At 40.7% G+C, this 17,753-nt stretch overlaps 1 protein-coding gene across 6 annotated transcripts in view; it reads right to left on the bottom strand.

The window, feature by feature from the left end:
* The window catches only part of RAPGEF6 (Rap guanine nucleotide exchange factor 6), a 184,575-nt gene that overhangs the window by 80,041 nt on the left and 86,781 nt on the right, over window positions 1–17,753 (bottom strand). For 5 of the 6 annotated variants that reach the window (XM_037050516.1, XM_037050517.1, XM_037050518.1 and 2 more), the window contains one exon: window positions 3,766–3,897. In XM_037050516.1, coding sequence (XP_036906411.1) covers window positions 3,766–3,897 — 132 coding nt within the window. Of the gene's footprint in view, window positions 1–3,765; window positions 3,898–17,454; window positions 17,547–17,753 lie in introns of those variants that run through there. The other variant, XM_037050521.1, reaches the window with a different exon arrangement.

The following is a 17,753-nucleotide window of genomic DNA, read 5'->3' as shown; positions in this document are numbered from 1 at the left end:
AGTTAGTGAAAAGACACGTGCTTTAGTTCAAGAAAGCACATTTCACAATGGCCTAGCTCTTGGACAGGACTGAAATACACAGAAAAGGAACCTAAAAAGAAGCACTCCTATTTTGTTGAAGTGCTGTTTGAGAACATGTAAAATATTCGACTCAGGAACATTCGAACATATAAATGCAAACTTTTAGCTACATTTTAGGGTGCTGTGATTAAAAACATACTCACACCAAAACCATTACTTGCATTTTCCCCCAAGACTGTGGTAACTGTTTTATTTGAAGTTTCTTTGAGAACCAAGGGCTTTTATTTCTAAACCAGAAGACATGAGAGCTCCTAAGAAGGAAATACACAGGAGCATGGCCACACGTTTAACCATATAGGATGGTGGGAATAGTTTTCCTGTGAAGAACTGCTGTTAGGATGATGCTCCTCTCTTTTCACCCCCACCCTCCAAATAAAAAATACTTGCATTCCTTTACAAGGCTCTGTTTTTACTGTTACATTTCTTTTACTGTTACGGACTGTGTTGCCTGCCCACTTTTAAAATTGCCCAAATGCTGAGAAATTTGGATACCAGACAAAGCCCTTCGACTGCTGCCGGCTAAGGTATATAACTGGGAACACACGCTGGTAACTAAAGGGTTAACAGGTGCCTCAAGAAGGCCTGAAGCAGGAGGAGACGGAGGGCACAGTACTGATCCTGAAGCTTCTTCCTTCCCCGTGTTTTAGTCCTGAGGATCTGTCTCACTGCACACATACAATTTGGCTGTTTATCCATTTTTTTTAGCTCATCTGGTTTTTTTTATTGCAGTCTGGATTTTTTGCATTTTGGGGGATATATTTTATCAATCTATTATTTTTCCTCTTATTCCTTTTATCCTTTACTAATTACTCCTTTAATCTTTCCCCACAATTTTATGCAACTGTACACCCTATTTACATCTTTCTTAAAATTTGTTAAACCCAGAAATAATAATATTCACTGAGAAAAACATGACAAAAGCTTAAGGAAAATAACAAAGTACCCACAAACCTACCACCAGTACATAAACACTGTTACCATTTGGCCCTCTTGGATTCAGACTTGTATTCCATGTACATGACAAATACACGAGAGTATGAGTACACAAATATTTACTCAAAGATTCTAATTTATTTTCCTTCTGTTTTTTTAAATTAAATTTATTTATATTCAGAGGGGAAGAAAAGGAGAAAGGGAGAGAAACATCAATGTATGGTTGCCTCTCATGTCTCCCCCACCGGGAACTGGCCTGTAACCCAGGCATGTGCCCTGACCGGGAATCGAACTGCGGTCCTCTGGTTCGCAGGCCTGCGCTCAATCCACTGAGCTACACCAGCCAGGCTATTTTCCTTCTGTTTTTATCTTTGTTGGTTTGCTTGTTTTTATTTTTATACTGAGTCTATCCTTTGGCTATTGTCCTATGTTCAACTAAAGCCTCAGTCTGAAAATTCTTACCTGTTTTGGCTGCTCTTAAAATATTTTTCTTACATCTTTGTATATTTGACTTTGGTATTGTGATAATTTTCTCTTAAATTTCTGAATTCCTGTTTCGGTTCTAGAATTTCACTGTTTTTGTTCCTTTTATCTGTCCACTCTCCCTAAATTCATTGAGGCTTACTTTTATCTTATTGGTTACTCTGTAAGTTTCAGTGCGCTATCACTCAAATGTAGACATTCTAGAAAATGCAAAGCTTTAAGAGCAGAAAACACTGGTGGCTGCCAGAGGCTCAGGCAAACGAAGGGACCGTCTAGAGAAGGGCGTAAATACTTTCTGAGGTGATGGAAATGCTCTGTCTTTACAGCAGCTACACAAAAGAGGATGGATGTTATCAGATGTAAATCGTATCTCAGTTAACATCAAACGCATGTACACAAATACAACTGACGCCACACAATGAAGACCTGACACAATCTGATGCTGAATGTGATGGCCAAGGGAGGAGAACCAATGGTGATGTCCAGGTTTCAGGGACATGAAAAGGTATCTTCTTCCCTATGTAATGGAGGTACTCCTCTGACATGCAGGGCAGCTGGCAAAGATACCTGTCCACAGTTTAATCCAACATTAAGATGAAACTCTTAAAAGTTGGAATGATGTGTAGAGGGTGCTACTGAGGAAGCAAAACAAATGGAAGGCTGGAGCAGGTCAGCCACTTACAAGGCCACGGTCATCCTTCTTGCAAAAAGCCTCCAACCACACCAGCAGGTGTGCTCCAGCCCCAGCTTCAGGTGGGTGGGCCAGCAGGTGAGCATCCTGTAGATGCTAATGTAAGTGCCATGCTTCAGAATCTCCTCTATGATCTTGCCAAAGATAACTGAGTACAGCCCTTCACTAGTCCACAGGAAAGCACAGTGACCTGGAATCTCAATCTGTGTGATACACTCTTATCCTTTCCTCCGTCATCTAGGATTCTGTTTCTTGCTCCAAAAAGGTGCCCACACCTGGCTTAGAAATGGATATGCTAGTGAGACTAGGTTGCCTACAGTCCGTAGAAATGTGGTTAACCCCACATCTCTGCTGTTAAGTCTCTTCCCCCAAGGTCCAGACACTGCCACTTTCCCTCGGAGAAATCTACAGCCACATCCCTGTCTTCATCAGTGCAGGGTCACTCTTCCTCAAAGTTCTCTAGAAAAAACAGAGTCCAGAGAAGACAGGACTCTACTCTGACTTTTGTGTGCAATGACTGTTATTTCTTCCCTAAGATGATACTTCTGGGGAAGGGCAGAATGCATGGAGTCCAACAACTAAGCAAACACATGTAAGTGGCTCCTAGAGCCATGCATTGTATTTAACCTTACTTTTAAAATATTTCCTGTTGTGTCTACTAGAAATTGAACAGGGAGAATTTCTTACTCTGCCTATCACAAATGTCAGGAGGGGCAATGGTGACTGCCAGACCAGTGACTCTGTGCAGAAGACCATGCATAAACCCTACATGGGGGCTTTCTCCACCTTGCATCTGCCTGCAAACCTCCCTTAAGGAAGGAATGCTGGTTTTCCTAGAATATCTGAATCTGGGTAACTCGGTAGAACCACAGTCCGAAAAGTCTTCCTTAGATGATTCTATTTCAACAGATACTGAAACAGAATATTTCAACAGATACTGAAATAGCCATGTGCGGTACTTGACTGACCGCATATGGCTAGTCTGAATCGAGATGCTGCTGCCAGTTTAAATACACTCTGACTACTGATGACTTAGTATAAAAACTAAAGTAACTCATTCATAATTTTACAGTACTGATCACATGTCAAAATGATACTGCTTGGCTATATTGTGCTAGATAAAATATATTCCTAAAATTCATTTTACCTACTGCCTTTTTTTAATGTGGCTACCAGAAAATTTAATAAATCCTTTATAATACAAAAGCAATTCTGATTTTCTTCATGATTTTACTTATAGAAGACTTACACAGTCATAATAAAAACCTGCCTTTTCATAAATTTAAGTTCAGTTGTTTCAATAACTAATTTTTTACCAAAGCAAGCATTACACGAATTCCCCTGGATACAAGAAATTAAAAAGAACACTAGGTTCATACGTTGTTGGACCATATTTAATAACCCTGAAAAGACAGATCATTTCTTTAATTGGGCTTGCAAATTGGACAGTAAGTAAAGCACATTTTCCCAAACACCTTATCCCTGAATTTCAGACCCTACTTAAAGAAATGTGACCACCTACGGCAGGAGCGCAGGACACGTGGCAGAACACATAACACACGACCCCCAGCTGTTACCTGATAGATATCAGACAAACTGCTGCTCCCAGAGTCACTGGCGATGCTACAGCCAGACTGACTGGAGGACACGTGAGTCACCTGTGGGTGAGGGCTGTCTGCAATGTGCATCTTCGTAAGATCAGCTGGAAGCTAAAGAAGAAAAATAATTTAAGATATTCTAAATATCAAACTTCTCCTTTATAAGAGTTCATGACACACTGTTAACTTCTGCAACAAATTTTTGTCTTATGTGTATTACTGTGCAACTTCATTTCTAACCTGAATTCTCTATTCTTAGGAAAACTCCTAGGAAATGACAACCAAATTAGTACTCTGATACTATTAGGCAAACCTACTGTGAAAGCCCACTGTACAGTTTTCAGAAAAGACTACCATCAGTAGCAGCATTTCAGAGGAAAAGCTTGCCCTCCTCACCATGTCAGCTGTTCCCACCAGAAAGGGGAGGAATGCTGCTGTGCACAGGTGTGAGTGCACACAAGCCAATGCAAAACTGTGGCCCATCCCAGGAAAACGGCAGCATCTTGGATTAAAGTATAATATCCCATGATCACAGTGAAAATAAGTGAAAAAAAAAAGATAATACAGAAAATGATCATGTACTAGGAAATCATAAAGCAGACCTCTTAATAGTCCCCAGGTTAATGAAGTCATACTTGGAAGTCAGCAAATATTTAACCAGAATAAAAATTGAAAAGCTACATATCAGAACCTATGGAATAAGCTAAAGCCATACTTAAAGGACATTTTATAGCTCTACTATGTATATTTAAAAAGGCAAGAGAAAATCAATGTGCTCACTATAACTCTTTATAATAGCCATAACTGGTTACTATTAAAAACTAATATTGATGGAGTTATGTCTCAGCTCAAAGAACTTCCTCCCACGCTGTTTCTAGTGTTTAGATACTAGAAAGAAAAGAAAAAAGAAAAAATATCACTTAGGAAAGTAGATGGAGAGGCAAAGACTGAAAACAGTTTTAAAATGTCGGATGTTTGGTTGTGACGTCAGAGGTGAGAGATTTTTCTATAGACGCTGTATACTCCAAGATACCTACAGAGATAGACCAAGGAGAAGACGGTCGTCCATGAAAGAAACACAATGAACCAGAGGCAGAAGAGCAAGTCTGCAAACTGGCCTGGAAATGACACCCGTAACTTACTGAGCAGTCTCCACCCTACTAGACCCTAAAAGGCAGACACTATTCTACTCCCTACTTCGCTGATGAGACCTGAGGCACTAGGACTGGCAACTTGCCCTAGATCTGACACTCAAGCAAGAGGTGGAATTAAAAGTCAGTCTCAGATCTGACTACAGTACTCTCTGCTGAACAACTTTGTGCCAGGAACTCTGTTGGCAACACAGTGATGAAAGCAGATGGGTTCTGCCCACTTGAACTGCACTGGGGGCTCAGTACAAGTGGAGAGTGGACACAGATGTACAAGCAGGTAGCATCTAATGGAAACAATGATGGCGATTACGCAGCTAACGTCTGAGTGCTCACTGCGCATCCCAAATATGTAAACTGTTGAAAATATATTTCTAGGTGAAGGAGAAAAGTTGGTCCAAAAGTAATTTCACCTTTATCTATAATATCTAGCTGAAATGTTTAATTTTCAGATGGAGAAAGCATTCCTTTATTATACAAATAATTTGAAATATTTCCAAAACTAAAAACAAATATATACACATATATGTGAGAAAATTTTTCTTTTACCTTCTCTTTTAAAAATGGCCACAGAAACTGGAATGCATTGCAATTCTGTAACCCTTAGAAACTATACACATAGTACACATTCTATGAAGTGTGTTCAGAAAAAGTTCCAAGTATTGTTAATATGGATCCACCACTATTTGTTTAGCATTTAACTAATAAGGAATATTAGGGCTGCTTTCTGTTTTTGACTATATTTTTCCTAGCATTGCCATGAACACCTGTGTGTTCAAATGTGTGTACACACAACACCTGTGTGTACACCTGTGTGTACAAATATTTACATGGACATACACTTACATTTCTCTAGAGTAAATACATAAATAGAATGAATGGATTATAAGTCTTAAGGTAGACAATATACTTTCACTTAATTTGGATGTACAAAGTTTTTCTGGAAAAAGTCCAGCCACTGTTAACATAACAAGAATGGTTATGGCAGCCGAGGAGAGTGGACTGGAGTGAGCATGTGTGAACAATGACGACTTCACTGCAGTAGTCGATGGGGGTTATAGACACTATTGAGTGAGCATGTGTACAGTGTAGCCAGCATTCAAAATAACTGAGTGAATAGAGCAAGGAATCTCCATCAAATTTTGTGTTAAGCTTGAACATTTCTCCATGGAAACTATTCAGATGACTCAGAAGGCTGTAGGCAACTGGTGACTGCAGCCTCATCAAAATAACACACCCACTAATGCATCACGTCCTGTGCAGTTTTTTGGCGAAACATCAAATTACCCAGTGACTCAGCCCCCTTACAGCCCAGATTTGGCCCTGCGACTTCTAGCTTTGCCTAAAACTAAAACAACCTTTGAAAGGGAAGAGATTTCAGACTGTTGATGAGATTCAGGAAAATATGACAGGGCAGCTGATGGTGATTGGGAGAACTGTGTGAGGTCCCAAGGTGCCTACTTTGAGGGGGACTGAGACATCACTGTCCTATGTGCAATGTTTCTTGTATCTTCTTCAATAAATGTCTCTATTTTTCATGTTATATGGCTGGATACCTTCAGGACAGACCATGTACACACATACTTTGGAATAAAACTCATGGATATAGTGGGGAAGCAAAGGGGGTGGGAGTTCAATAGCTAAATAATTAGAAAGTAATGTTACACTGTATGCCCCTTAGCTCTTCACAACAAGCAAGCTTTTCACATAAAATTATCTACTTTAGTCATCAAACAAGCAGGTGAGGTAGATGCTATTTTACTCCCAGATGAAGAAACTGAGAATCAGAGAAATTACAAAGTTGCCCAGGAAGCAGGGCAACTGAGATCTGAAACCCCCAGGCAGCCTGACCATAAATCTGTTGCTCTTTCCTCCTAAGTTGTTTTTTGATATTAAGCTGGGAGTTTTTAACACCCAATTGTTTCTATTCTCCCTATAGTAAAGGAAGCCAAAAGGAAAAGGTTTTCCTCTAATAGAAATTCTTGATTTCTTAAACCAGCTCCCTTGTCTCTCAGCTTATCTGTCCCCTTTCCTTTCCTTTCTGACTCTACCAGAGTTTACAGCTGACCTTTCACCCACAGTCTCAATTCACTCACCCCCTCATCTTTCCAACCTCACTCACCCATCACCTTTCCAACCCTACCAGGTCTGCAAACTTTCCCATTTTCCACAGTTCCTTTGCCCATCTCCTATACCTGAATTTCTGGGCTCTGCTAGAGCTCCCGTGTCCACGAGGACTACTGTCAGCGTTTTATTTCGGGGGCAGGAAAGTTTCTTAGCTAACAGCTTGACTACAGACACATTATGAAAGGACATAGGCTGCTGAAGACTATGTATACATATAGAGGGAAAGAGATACATTAAGAAGAGACAACAGGTAGGACATAATCTTGACTGTCAAGCTGGGTATTTTGAATTGGATCCCTATGGGCAGGTTTCTGGCAAATGCCCTGACACAAGAGCTGCTGTACGTCTCAGAGAGGCTTCATCCAGCAAAGTGTCTCTGTTGCTGAGTCAAAGTTCTCTATAGGTCCGGACAACTCCTTGGGGCACCTGCTTTATATGCTCTCTCATCTCAAAATGGGGGCCACTTAAGTGACTGCAGCAGGGAAAGGAACAGCTCCAAGAGATTAATAAACCTTGCCAGACATCAGGGAAATAAAGTTTAAGTGATTTTCTTTTTCATCAGATTGGGGGAAAAGAGAAGGTCTGATAATACAACACATGAGCAAGGTATGCAGGAAAACAAGTCTCATCAATTGGTGATGGGAGTTAGAAATTGGCAGAGACACTCTGGAGAGCAATTTGAAGAGTAGCCACTTTGGGGAGTAAATATAAGTTTTATTACATGTTAAAAATATGTATCTTAATGACTCAACAATTCTTCAGGTACGCACTTTAAAGAAGCATACAGGTGAACAAAAAATGTATAAGAACATCATCCCTTAAAAGCCATCTGTAATAATTTAAAGAAAAAAGAAATCATTATCACAAGTAGAATAGCTAAGCTGTTGTAAGTCTATTGTACACGGCTGGGCAACAGTTCGAGGTACGATGAAGACCTGTATGTTCAAGCTTGGATAGGTCCCCAGATGTACTGACTGAAAAAGCAAGTTTCAAGACAAAATAAGATGTGGCTCATTTTTTTAAAAGCGTAAGAACAGCACAAGTGTTTTGGGGGCACATTCATCTAGGTTTGGGGCGAAGGGTTGGAAGAACACACAGTGTCGGACAACTGAAAGCGGCACACTCAGTGAAGCAGCAAGACCAGGGCCGGTGGGCCAAAGGGGTTTCAGCTTCGTCTGCAACCTCTCACCAAACTGTTCTGTTTTCACATGGAGAAAGCACTCCTCTATTATTACTTCTGGAAATAACTCGAAATTTTTCGAAACTAAAAACAAATATACACATGTATCTGAAATTTTTTTCTTACCTTCTCATTTAAAGATAATCACAGACACTGGAATGTGTTGAAATTCTGTAACCGTTAGCAGCTAAGGACTTTTATAGACATAATATACAATTCGACTTTTTATGATGAAAAAATTAAATTAGCAAGATTCAAAGATGAATGTTATTAGAATGCCTTGTGATAAATACTACTAATATACGTGATACATAATGTAAAGCTGAGAATAAACATTTATACGCATTAAGAACAGTAGAAAGCGACCGATATAAATTAGATAACAAAAAAACTCCCCACGTAAGACCTGCATGGGAAGCTGAGACATGGATGGAAACACTTGTTTCCAAAGTGAAAACACTTGTTTTCACTTTGTTTCTTTGAAGGCACCACTCTCACTCTCTATCATCCCCACTACACAGAGACAATAGGCTGCATCTCTACATCTACATCCCTAGGTCAGGGATACGGATGCTTGAGTAAGCACTTCCTCAACGATATACTTTGGAAGAAAATTCATGGATACAGTGCAGAAGAGGAGGGCTTCAACAGCTGAACACATTAGAAAATAATGTTATACCGCACGCCCCTTCACGATTCACAACAAACATAAGCATATTCATGGAGGGTCTCAGAAGCCCAGTCCTGAAATAAAGACATGATTCACACAGCGGTTTCCAAACTTTCCCAATATTCTAATATTCCTCCAATATTCTTATTAACATCTTTACAGTGTAAGACAAATCCCTGCATCTATTCAAGAAATATTCATAGGGCAGTTCATTTTGGGGGGGGTGGCAGATTGATTCTAGACTGTCACAAATGTAGGCACGTGTAGCATGAGAACAGCATTATGTGAATGTTCAAGATTCCGCTTCGTGTTTAAACAACTTAATCTTCAAGAATAATCCACCACAACTAAGAATTATGGTAGGGAAATGCCTTGGTTATTAAGAGACTTCACTATCTGAAACCTTGTGCCTCTTACAACCCACACCCCAGCATTACTTCCTTTAAGAGAAAGGCATTTAAAGAGCTCTGTTGGTGTAAAGTAGTATTTACTGTTAACCCAAAATACAATGCTTAAAAACTGCAAAACTCCCCAACATTCCTCAATAATCCACGGTTACATTTCAAACTGCATTGTTAGAGTTTGCTTTTTAAAGCACGGCTACTGGTGACACAGAAGCACTGTGCCTATCCAGAAATCACTTCCCATTAAGCCTTATTTAAAAGATTGAGAAATTAAGATGATCCTTGGGCACACCCCAATGTCTCTAAGTTCTTGTATGCTACTCCTAGGAAGACATTCAGAACTCTGGACTCACTTTATGTAAATATAAATAAATTTCAGAGACTTCCACCAAGACGGAGGCATAGATGGAAACACTGTGCCTTCTCCCACAACCAAGTTTGAATACAACAAAGGTTTGGAGAACAAAGACACAGCCAAAGACCAGAAAACTGAATTATACAGAAGTTGACAACGACGAACCGTTCAATGGGGACGGCTCCGATCCTGCTACGGAACAGGCACGAACAGCCCAAAAGATGGCACAAGAAGAACTCAAAGTCCCAGAGCCGATAACTCTCAGCGACCGAGAAACTGCCAGCCTCTCAGAAGCACAATTCAAGACACTGTTTATCAGGATGCTCACGGAACTGGTTGATTATAATCACAAATTAGAGGAACATATGAAGGCTAAACTAATTGAAATGAAGGGAGATGTCCAGGAAACCAATAGTGATGGAAAGGAAACTGGGACTCAAATCAATGGAATGGACCAGAAGGAGGAAAGAAACATCCAACCAGAAAGGAATGAAGAAACGAGAATTCAAAAAAATGAGGAGAGGCTTAGGAACCTCCAGGACATCTTTAAACGTTCCAACATCCGGATTATAGGGGTACCAGAAGGGGAAAAGAAACAGCCACGAGTGGAAAACGTATTTGAACAAATAATAAAGGAGAACTTCCCCAGTCTGGCAAAGGAAATAGACTTCCAGGAAATCCAGGAAGCTTAGAGAGTCCCAAAGAAGTTGGACCCAAGGAGGAACACACCAAGGCACATCATAATTACATTACCCAAGATGAAAATGAAGGAGAGAATCCTAGAAGCAGCAAGAGATAAGGGGACAGTCACCTACAAAGGAGTTCCCATCAGACTGTCGGCGGATTTCTCAAAAGAGACCTTACAGGCAAGAAGGGGCTGGAAAGAAGTATTCCAAGTCATGAAATCCAAAGACCTATAGCCAAGATTGCTTTATCCAGCAAAACTTTCATTTAGAATGGAAGGGCAGATAAAGTGATTCTCAGATAAGGTCAAATTCAAGGAGTTCATCATCACCAAGCCCTTATTATATGAAATGTTAAAGGGACTTATATAAGAAAAAGAAGATGAAAAATAGGAACAGTGAAAGGACAGCAAACACACAGTTATTAACAACCACACCTAAAACAAAAGCAAACCAAGAGGACAGCTAGATCAGGAGTGGAACCATAGAAATGAAGAACACATGGAGGGTTAGCAAGAGGGGAGAGTGGGAGGAGGAGAAGGGGGGAGAAGGCACAGAAAATAGCATAGATGGTAGGTAGAAAATAGATAGGGGGGAGGGCAAGAATAGTGGGGGAAATATAGAATCTAAAGAACTTGAGACACGTGGTTATAAACTAAGGGGGGGAGAATGGTGGGGGAGGGAGTGTGCGGGTGGAGGGGAATGAAGGGGGGGGAACCGAACAACTGTAATGGTATAATCAATAAAATATATTTTTAAAAAATTTCTAGCGAGTTTCCTGATCTAATTTCCCATTTACTGAATAAGAATACTAGGCATAAAAGCAATAATAAAACATTGTGGGGGATTGGGAGAGTATATATGACAACTGAAATACTAAAATAACAAATGTGACTGAGAGAGACCTCATTCTCACTGGCAGTAGACAGCAGGGTGTTCCGAATAGCACTGACAAACACCCACACTCGCAGGGCCTGACCTGGCAGCCCTGTCACGAAGGGCTCCTGAGTCCCTGAAGTATGGCTGGTCAGACTAAGACAGGCTGTAAGTGTAAAATACAAACCGGACTTAGTAAAACACACAAATCTCATTAATCATGATTACATTTCTATTACATGTTTAAAAAACTTACTAGATCTACTATTACATTAATTTCACCTTAAATTTTCTTAGACGTGGTTTCCGAAGAGTTAAAATTACATATGTAGTTCACATTATATTTCTGTTGAATAGTATTAGGCCAGAGACTCGAATAAGCGTGACTCATCCAGGAAACAGGAAGCAAACCAGCGTAGCTCAGGGAGGGGCATACACAGGAAGACACAGGCGATGAAGCACTCCTGGGTGCTTAGATTTCCTGTACGAGAAAAGAGCTGCTGAGGAGTTTTAAGCAAGAAAATGAGTGAAAGAAATTTGGTTTTTTAAGGTTACTCTGAAAGCACAGAAGACGAAATGGTAGCAAATTATGTACATGGGAAACAGGTAACATGAGTCAAGGCCCAAGAAGATGGAGCTACCAGAATGATAAAAAGAAGGCCTTTACCACTTGACAGTGACATACCACAGAAGTGTCAGCTGACAAGAGAGAGAAATAGATTCCAGAACCCCAAAAGCAGTCTGGAGCCCCTTCCATGGGAATGGTCCAAAATTTCTCCCAAGCCCAGAGGAAACAGCTACATCTAACCAGAGCAGGCGTGGGTATACTGCAGCATGACGCCTGTAGCACACGGACCACAGAGGATCCGCACTCCTAATGCACTACTGTTACTAAAAGGCAAGGGTTGAGGGGCACCTAAAGTAACTCAGTATTAGAGTTTTTAAATTCTAAGACTTATTTCTTTCCATTTTAACTTTTTAAAATCCACAGAGCAGCTTTCATCAATATTCACACTTAACAGTGAATTTACTGAACGTGCAAACAGACTTGAGGCCCTGGTAAGTCAGAGGACAAGGAGCCCAGAGGGAGCCTGGAGGAGAGCAGAGGACAATGGAGGGTAGAGACCACACCCAGTCTGGGAGTCACCGCAAAGACTGAAACTTCGAGGAAGGAGTGACAGGCAGTGTCAAGCGCTGCACACAGGTAAAGTGAGTTCAAGGCCAGCAGATGACCTGTAGGGCTGGCTTCGTGGAGAAATGAGAATGGGAGCACGCCCCAGATCAGTGACTGGAGGAGACCTCCAGACGGAAAGGAGAAGCCGCAGTGGTGACAGCCCTGTGAACAACTTAAGCAACTCTGCAAAAACCAAGACAGTGAGCTCTGGACTAAGAGCCAACCACTCATGGGTGCCAGTCCCCTGAGAGCAGGAGACCAAACACTCCACTAAGAATTTTAGCCTGAAGAAAGAGTGAATATGACAATGAGGGCAAAGAATAGTATCATCAAATAAGAATGGGTTACTAAACAAGGGTACTGTGAAAAAGTATCACTTAGATTTCAGAAATGAATGATACAATCATTAAGTTATAGAAATTTAAAAGATAAATAAAAGAACAGCAACAGGTCAAAAAGGGAAATTGAGTCAGTGAGCCAGAAGACTCCACGGTAAAGGGAGAGTGGAAACACAGGGTGAAACAAATGTTTGGAGACCTCAGGGGCAGATCCAGAGTCCGCAATCTGAAGTGGTTAGAGAAAAACGCTCGCAGTTCCCAAAACATTACAAATTTCCCACACTTAAAGACAAATGGATTCTTCAGCTTAAATTTCCAAGTGAAAAATGCCAAAATAAAACAAAATTTAGGCAATCTGTGGTAAAACTTAACAGCATCAAGGATAAAAAATAAAACAGAAACAAAGCAAAACACGACTCATCACTAATGAGGAGAAAACAGACCATCTGACAAGGGAACTAGGCTTACAGGAGCCCAGTGCTCCTTGCCAGTACCGGGTGCCAGGGGTAATGCAGTGACTTTCTCAAGTGCTACAGGGAAAAGGCTGTAGATGGGCCACTTTATATACAAATACAGTGATCCCTCACATATTGTGGGAGTTACGTTCCAGAGACACCCATGATAGGTGAAAATCCACCAAGTAGTGGCATTATATTTATTATTTATACATATTTTAGGGCTTTATAAACCCTTCCCACACTACTATAAACCTTTCCCACACTCTTACAAACACTTCATATGCTCTTAAACACTTTCTACACTCTTAAACCTATGTAATTTTAACAATATATAAAATTCTATACGGGTACTCTCCAGTGAAGTAAACAGTTGTCCCTCGCTGTATAGGGATCACGGTTCACTTATAGCAGCCTGTTTCCCAAGATACAGTAAGGCTGCAATAAGTGAACCATGATATAGTGAGGGACAACTGCATACAATTAATTCAAGGATTCTGAACGTACAAAGACTTAAGTTTCAGACTCTTGCTGCTAGACATACTTATTTTATCAAGAAAATAAACTAATTCAGACTTCCGGCCAAGATGGAGGTGTAAGTGGAAACACTGTGCCCCCTCCCACAACTAAATTTAAAGAGAGCTAAGTTTTAGAAACAAAAACGCAGCCAAAACAGTGAAAGTTGAACTGTACAGAAGTCCGACAACAACAAATCTCTCAGCCAGACCAGTAAGAGGGCTGGAGTCGGAGGAGGAGTGGGGTCTGGCTGGAAAGACCGTTGGGTCCAACCGACCCAGGAGCGTAGGTGGTGGTCGGTGGATCCCAGGCATGGGGTGGCGACGGGCAGACCCCGTCGCAGGGCGGCTGGCTGACCGCAGTCACACATTCGCACGCAGATAAACCAAGCAAAGGAGCGAACAGTGAGACAGACCGCTCAGGCTAGGGCCCCAGCAGGAATTAGAGCCTGAAAGCACCACTGGAAAGACTTTCTTGGTGTTGAGGGGTCAGGAGAGGCTCCCAGGCTCACAGAGAGTTTGTTGGAGAGACCCACAGGGTCCTGGAGGGTACACAGGCCCACACACCCAGGAACCAGCACCAGAGGGGCCCAATTTGCTTGTGGGAAGCCGCAGAGGGGCCAGAAATCTGAGAGGGAGAGGAGCAGAGCAGAACGCCATTTTTCCCCCCCTCTCTGACCCCGCCCCCACATACAGCGTCACAACCCAGCGACTGGGTTGCCCGGCCCTGGTGAACACCTAAGGCTCCGCCCCTCATACATAACAGGTGCGAACAGACCAAACAGTATGACTCAAGAACAGCTCAAAGCCCCAGAGCCTATACTTCTAAGTAACCAAGAAATAGCCAGCCTTTCAGATGCACAGTTCAAAATACTGGTGATCAGGATGCTCACAGAATTTGTTGATTTTAGCCACAAATTAGAGGAACGTATGAAGGCTAAACTAATTGAAATGAAGGGAAATGCACAGGAAACCAATAGTGATGGAAAGAAAACTGGGACTCAAATCAAGGGAGTGGACCAGAAGGAAGAAAGAAACAACCAACCAGAAAAGAAGGAAGAAACAAGAATTCAAAAAAATGAGGAGGGGCTTAGGAACTTCCAGGACATCTTTAAATGTTCCAACATCTGAATGATAGGGGTACCAGAAGGGGAAGAGGAACAGCCGTGAGTGGAAAACGTATTTGAACAAATAATAAAGGAGAAGTCTGGCAAAGGAAATAGACTTCCAGGAAATCCAGGAAGCTTAGAGAGTCCCAAAGAAGTTGGACCCAAGGAGGAACACACCAAGGCACATCATAATTACATTACCCAAGATGAAAATGAAGGAGAGAATCCTAGAAGCAGCAAGAGATAAGGGGACAGTCACCTACAAAGGAGTTCCCATCAGACTGTCGGCGGATTTCTCAAAAAAGACCTTACAGGCAAGAAGGGGCTGGAAAGAAGTATTCCAAGTCATGAAATCCAAAGACCTATAGCCAAGATTGCTCTATCCAGCAAAGTTTTCATTTAGAATGGAAGGGCAGATAAAGCGCTTCTCAGATAAGGTCAAATTCAAGGAGTTCATCATCACCAAGCCCTTACTATATGAAATGTTAAAGGGACTTATCTAAGAAAAAGACAAAAAATATGAACAATGAAAGCACAGCAAACTCATAGTTATTAATAACCACACCTAAAACAAAAGCAAACTAAGAGGACAGCTAGATCAGGAGTGGAACCATAGAAATGGAGATCACATGGAGGGTTAGCAACAGGGGAGTGGGAGGAGGAGAAGGGGGGAGAAGGTACAGAGAATACACAGCACAGATGGTAGGTAGAAAACAGACAGGGGGCAGGGCAGGAATACTATGGGAAATACAGAATCTAAAGAACTTGTGACACATGGACATGAATGAAAGGGGGGATTGGTGGGGGAGGGGTGTGCACGGTGGAGGGGAGTGAAGGAGGGGAATGGGACAACTGTAATGGCATAATCAATAAAATATATTTAAAAAAAGAAAATAAATGAATTCAGAGTAATAAAATACAAGCAGCAGCATGGGAAAATACATGCATTCATAAATAAAACTAGTAAAATGTATCGGAAAACTAAAAGCAGAAAATATTAAAAAACTGATCATGAGTAGCTGTGTTTACTCACAATCCAGAGCTAAAACTCCATCAGCAGTAACAGGAGTGATGGGGAAAGGGGAAGAGGACCTGTGCTCTACTACAAATACTTAACTCACACAGTAAAGTGCCCATCACAGAATCCCACCCAGATACTACGTTTGCTGGCTTTTAATGAAACCTCAGAATCTAATCTTTAACATCCCTTTTGTCTACACTTGGTAAGTCTTAAATCAAAAGTTGGTTGCCAGCAACACCCAAAGGTTATTATTTGTTATTATCCTAAGAAACGACCCCTGCATCTCATTCTTAATTTTCTTTAAAGATTTTTTCACCTGGTCTCACTCATGTCCCTTCCACACATCATTTTAAACCTCAGCAGTGCCACTAGTGAGCACCAGCAATATGCGGGCCCTACAGGTGGCATTTGCACTAGAGAGGCCATCCGTGTCCTACCAGGTAACAGCCCAAGTGAAGTGTGTATCTAGGCTGCCTTCCATCTCTTTCCACTTCAATCAGCTGAAAGCCAAATGGACGCTGAATCTAAATGTTCCTCTAGGAGCTGCTTTTAAGAAAGATGTGCAGAGAGCTATCTTTCAGATAAACAGCACACCATGACGCTATCAGAGTCTTTCTCCCTTAGTCACCGTCACCATCAATAGGACAACCTTTGAACAAAGACACGATTTCAGAACACGCCAAAAAACCCCCCCCAAAAAACCCCGCCTATAGTGCCTGTCTCCATTCAGAAGAACTATAAAGAAATCTTAACACAGTCAATGTTACAATTATAGTGCTTACTAAAACACATAGTTTTATAAAACAAAACTAAAAATTTGTATTTCTCTTCCTGTTTTTGACATTTATATAACAGGAAAGATATCTGAGTAGTATCAAATTCAGGTCTATATTAGGAGCCACTAAGAATAATACAATTTATTAAATTATACTTTATTTTTCCTAAAACCTAACATGTCCTGTTGTGTAGCATTTTGCTTTTTTCTGTTAGCATGTTTGCCTGAAAACCACAAGTATACTACATGATCTTAAACGGCCTCAAGCTAGTAATTGTTCACTTACTATTATTTTGAAAATACTTGATTATTAAATATTTTCATATAATCACCTTTCATGAGTATTTTCTCCATATTATTTCACTGCTTAAAAATTACCCAGTTTTCACAAAATACAATTTACCTGATAATACCATAGCAGTGAAGTATGTATATGTAAACAGAGGTCAGTACACCAACCATTTAAGGAAATGAAGTAATACAAAACAGTCCAGAGTACATTAAAGAGCATGATCTCAGAAAGTACAGCAACAGCTATAACCAAATAATGATTTGGTCTTAAGACAGTACACTTCAAATGCACTGTATTTTAAGTCTATAGGTTTTTATGAAGGTATTTTACAAACCTTCTTAGAGGCATAGTAGAATATTTTAGAGATTCCTTTAACTGAAAAACAAAATGGCCATGAGATTCAGCTTTATAGATTGCTTTGTAGTTCTTATTTTTGAAGTGAAGAAAATAAAACGGCACAATAAAGCTCACTTACAATTCAGAACAGAACTTAAATATAGTAACTAGATTATATCAACATTAAAGAAAATAACAGCAATGACTTACTTTGGACGCCCATGGCTGAAGACAATTGGCATAACAGCGAACAAGAAAAGCCATTTCCTGGGCTGGAAAGGGTAGTTTCCTTTGCAAACCAGAGCCACAATGATGAGTATGTTGATAAAATTCTGTTAAGTTTCTTTCTGCAAATCATACACTATTTGCAGTGCTTTTATATGTGTGTGTGTGTGTAAAGGCAGCTTCTCCAAATTCCTTTCAAACTGAAATCAGGAGCTTTCGGCAGCTTATTGTATTGTTCTAAAAACTGCAACACTTTTCATCAAAATGTTAACATTTAACAAGCA

Source organism: Sturnira hondurensis, unplaced genomic scaffold (genome assembly GCF_014824575.4).
Source record: "Sturnira hondurensis isolate 20B ecotype Veracruz unplaced genomic scaffold, ASM1482457v3 Scaffold0006805, whole genome shotgun sequence".
In the NCBI taxonomy this organism is placed as follows: Eukaryota; Metazoa; Chordata; class Mammalia; order Chiroptera; family Phyllostomidae; genus Sturnira; species Sturnira hondurensis.
The sequence above is the reverse complement of the archived record's forward strand: the minus strand, read 5'-3'. Positions and strand labels throughout refer to the sequence as shown.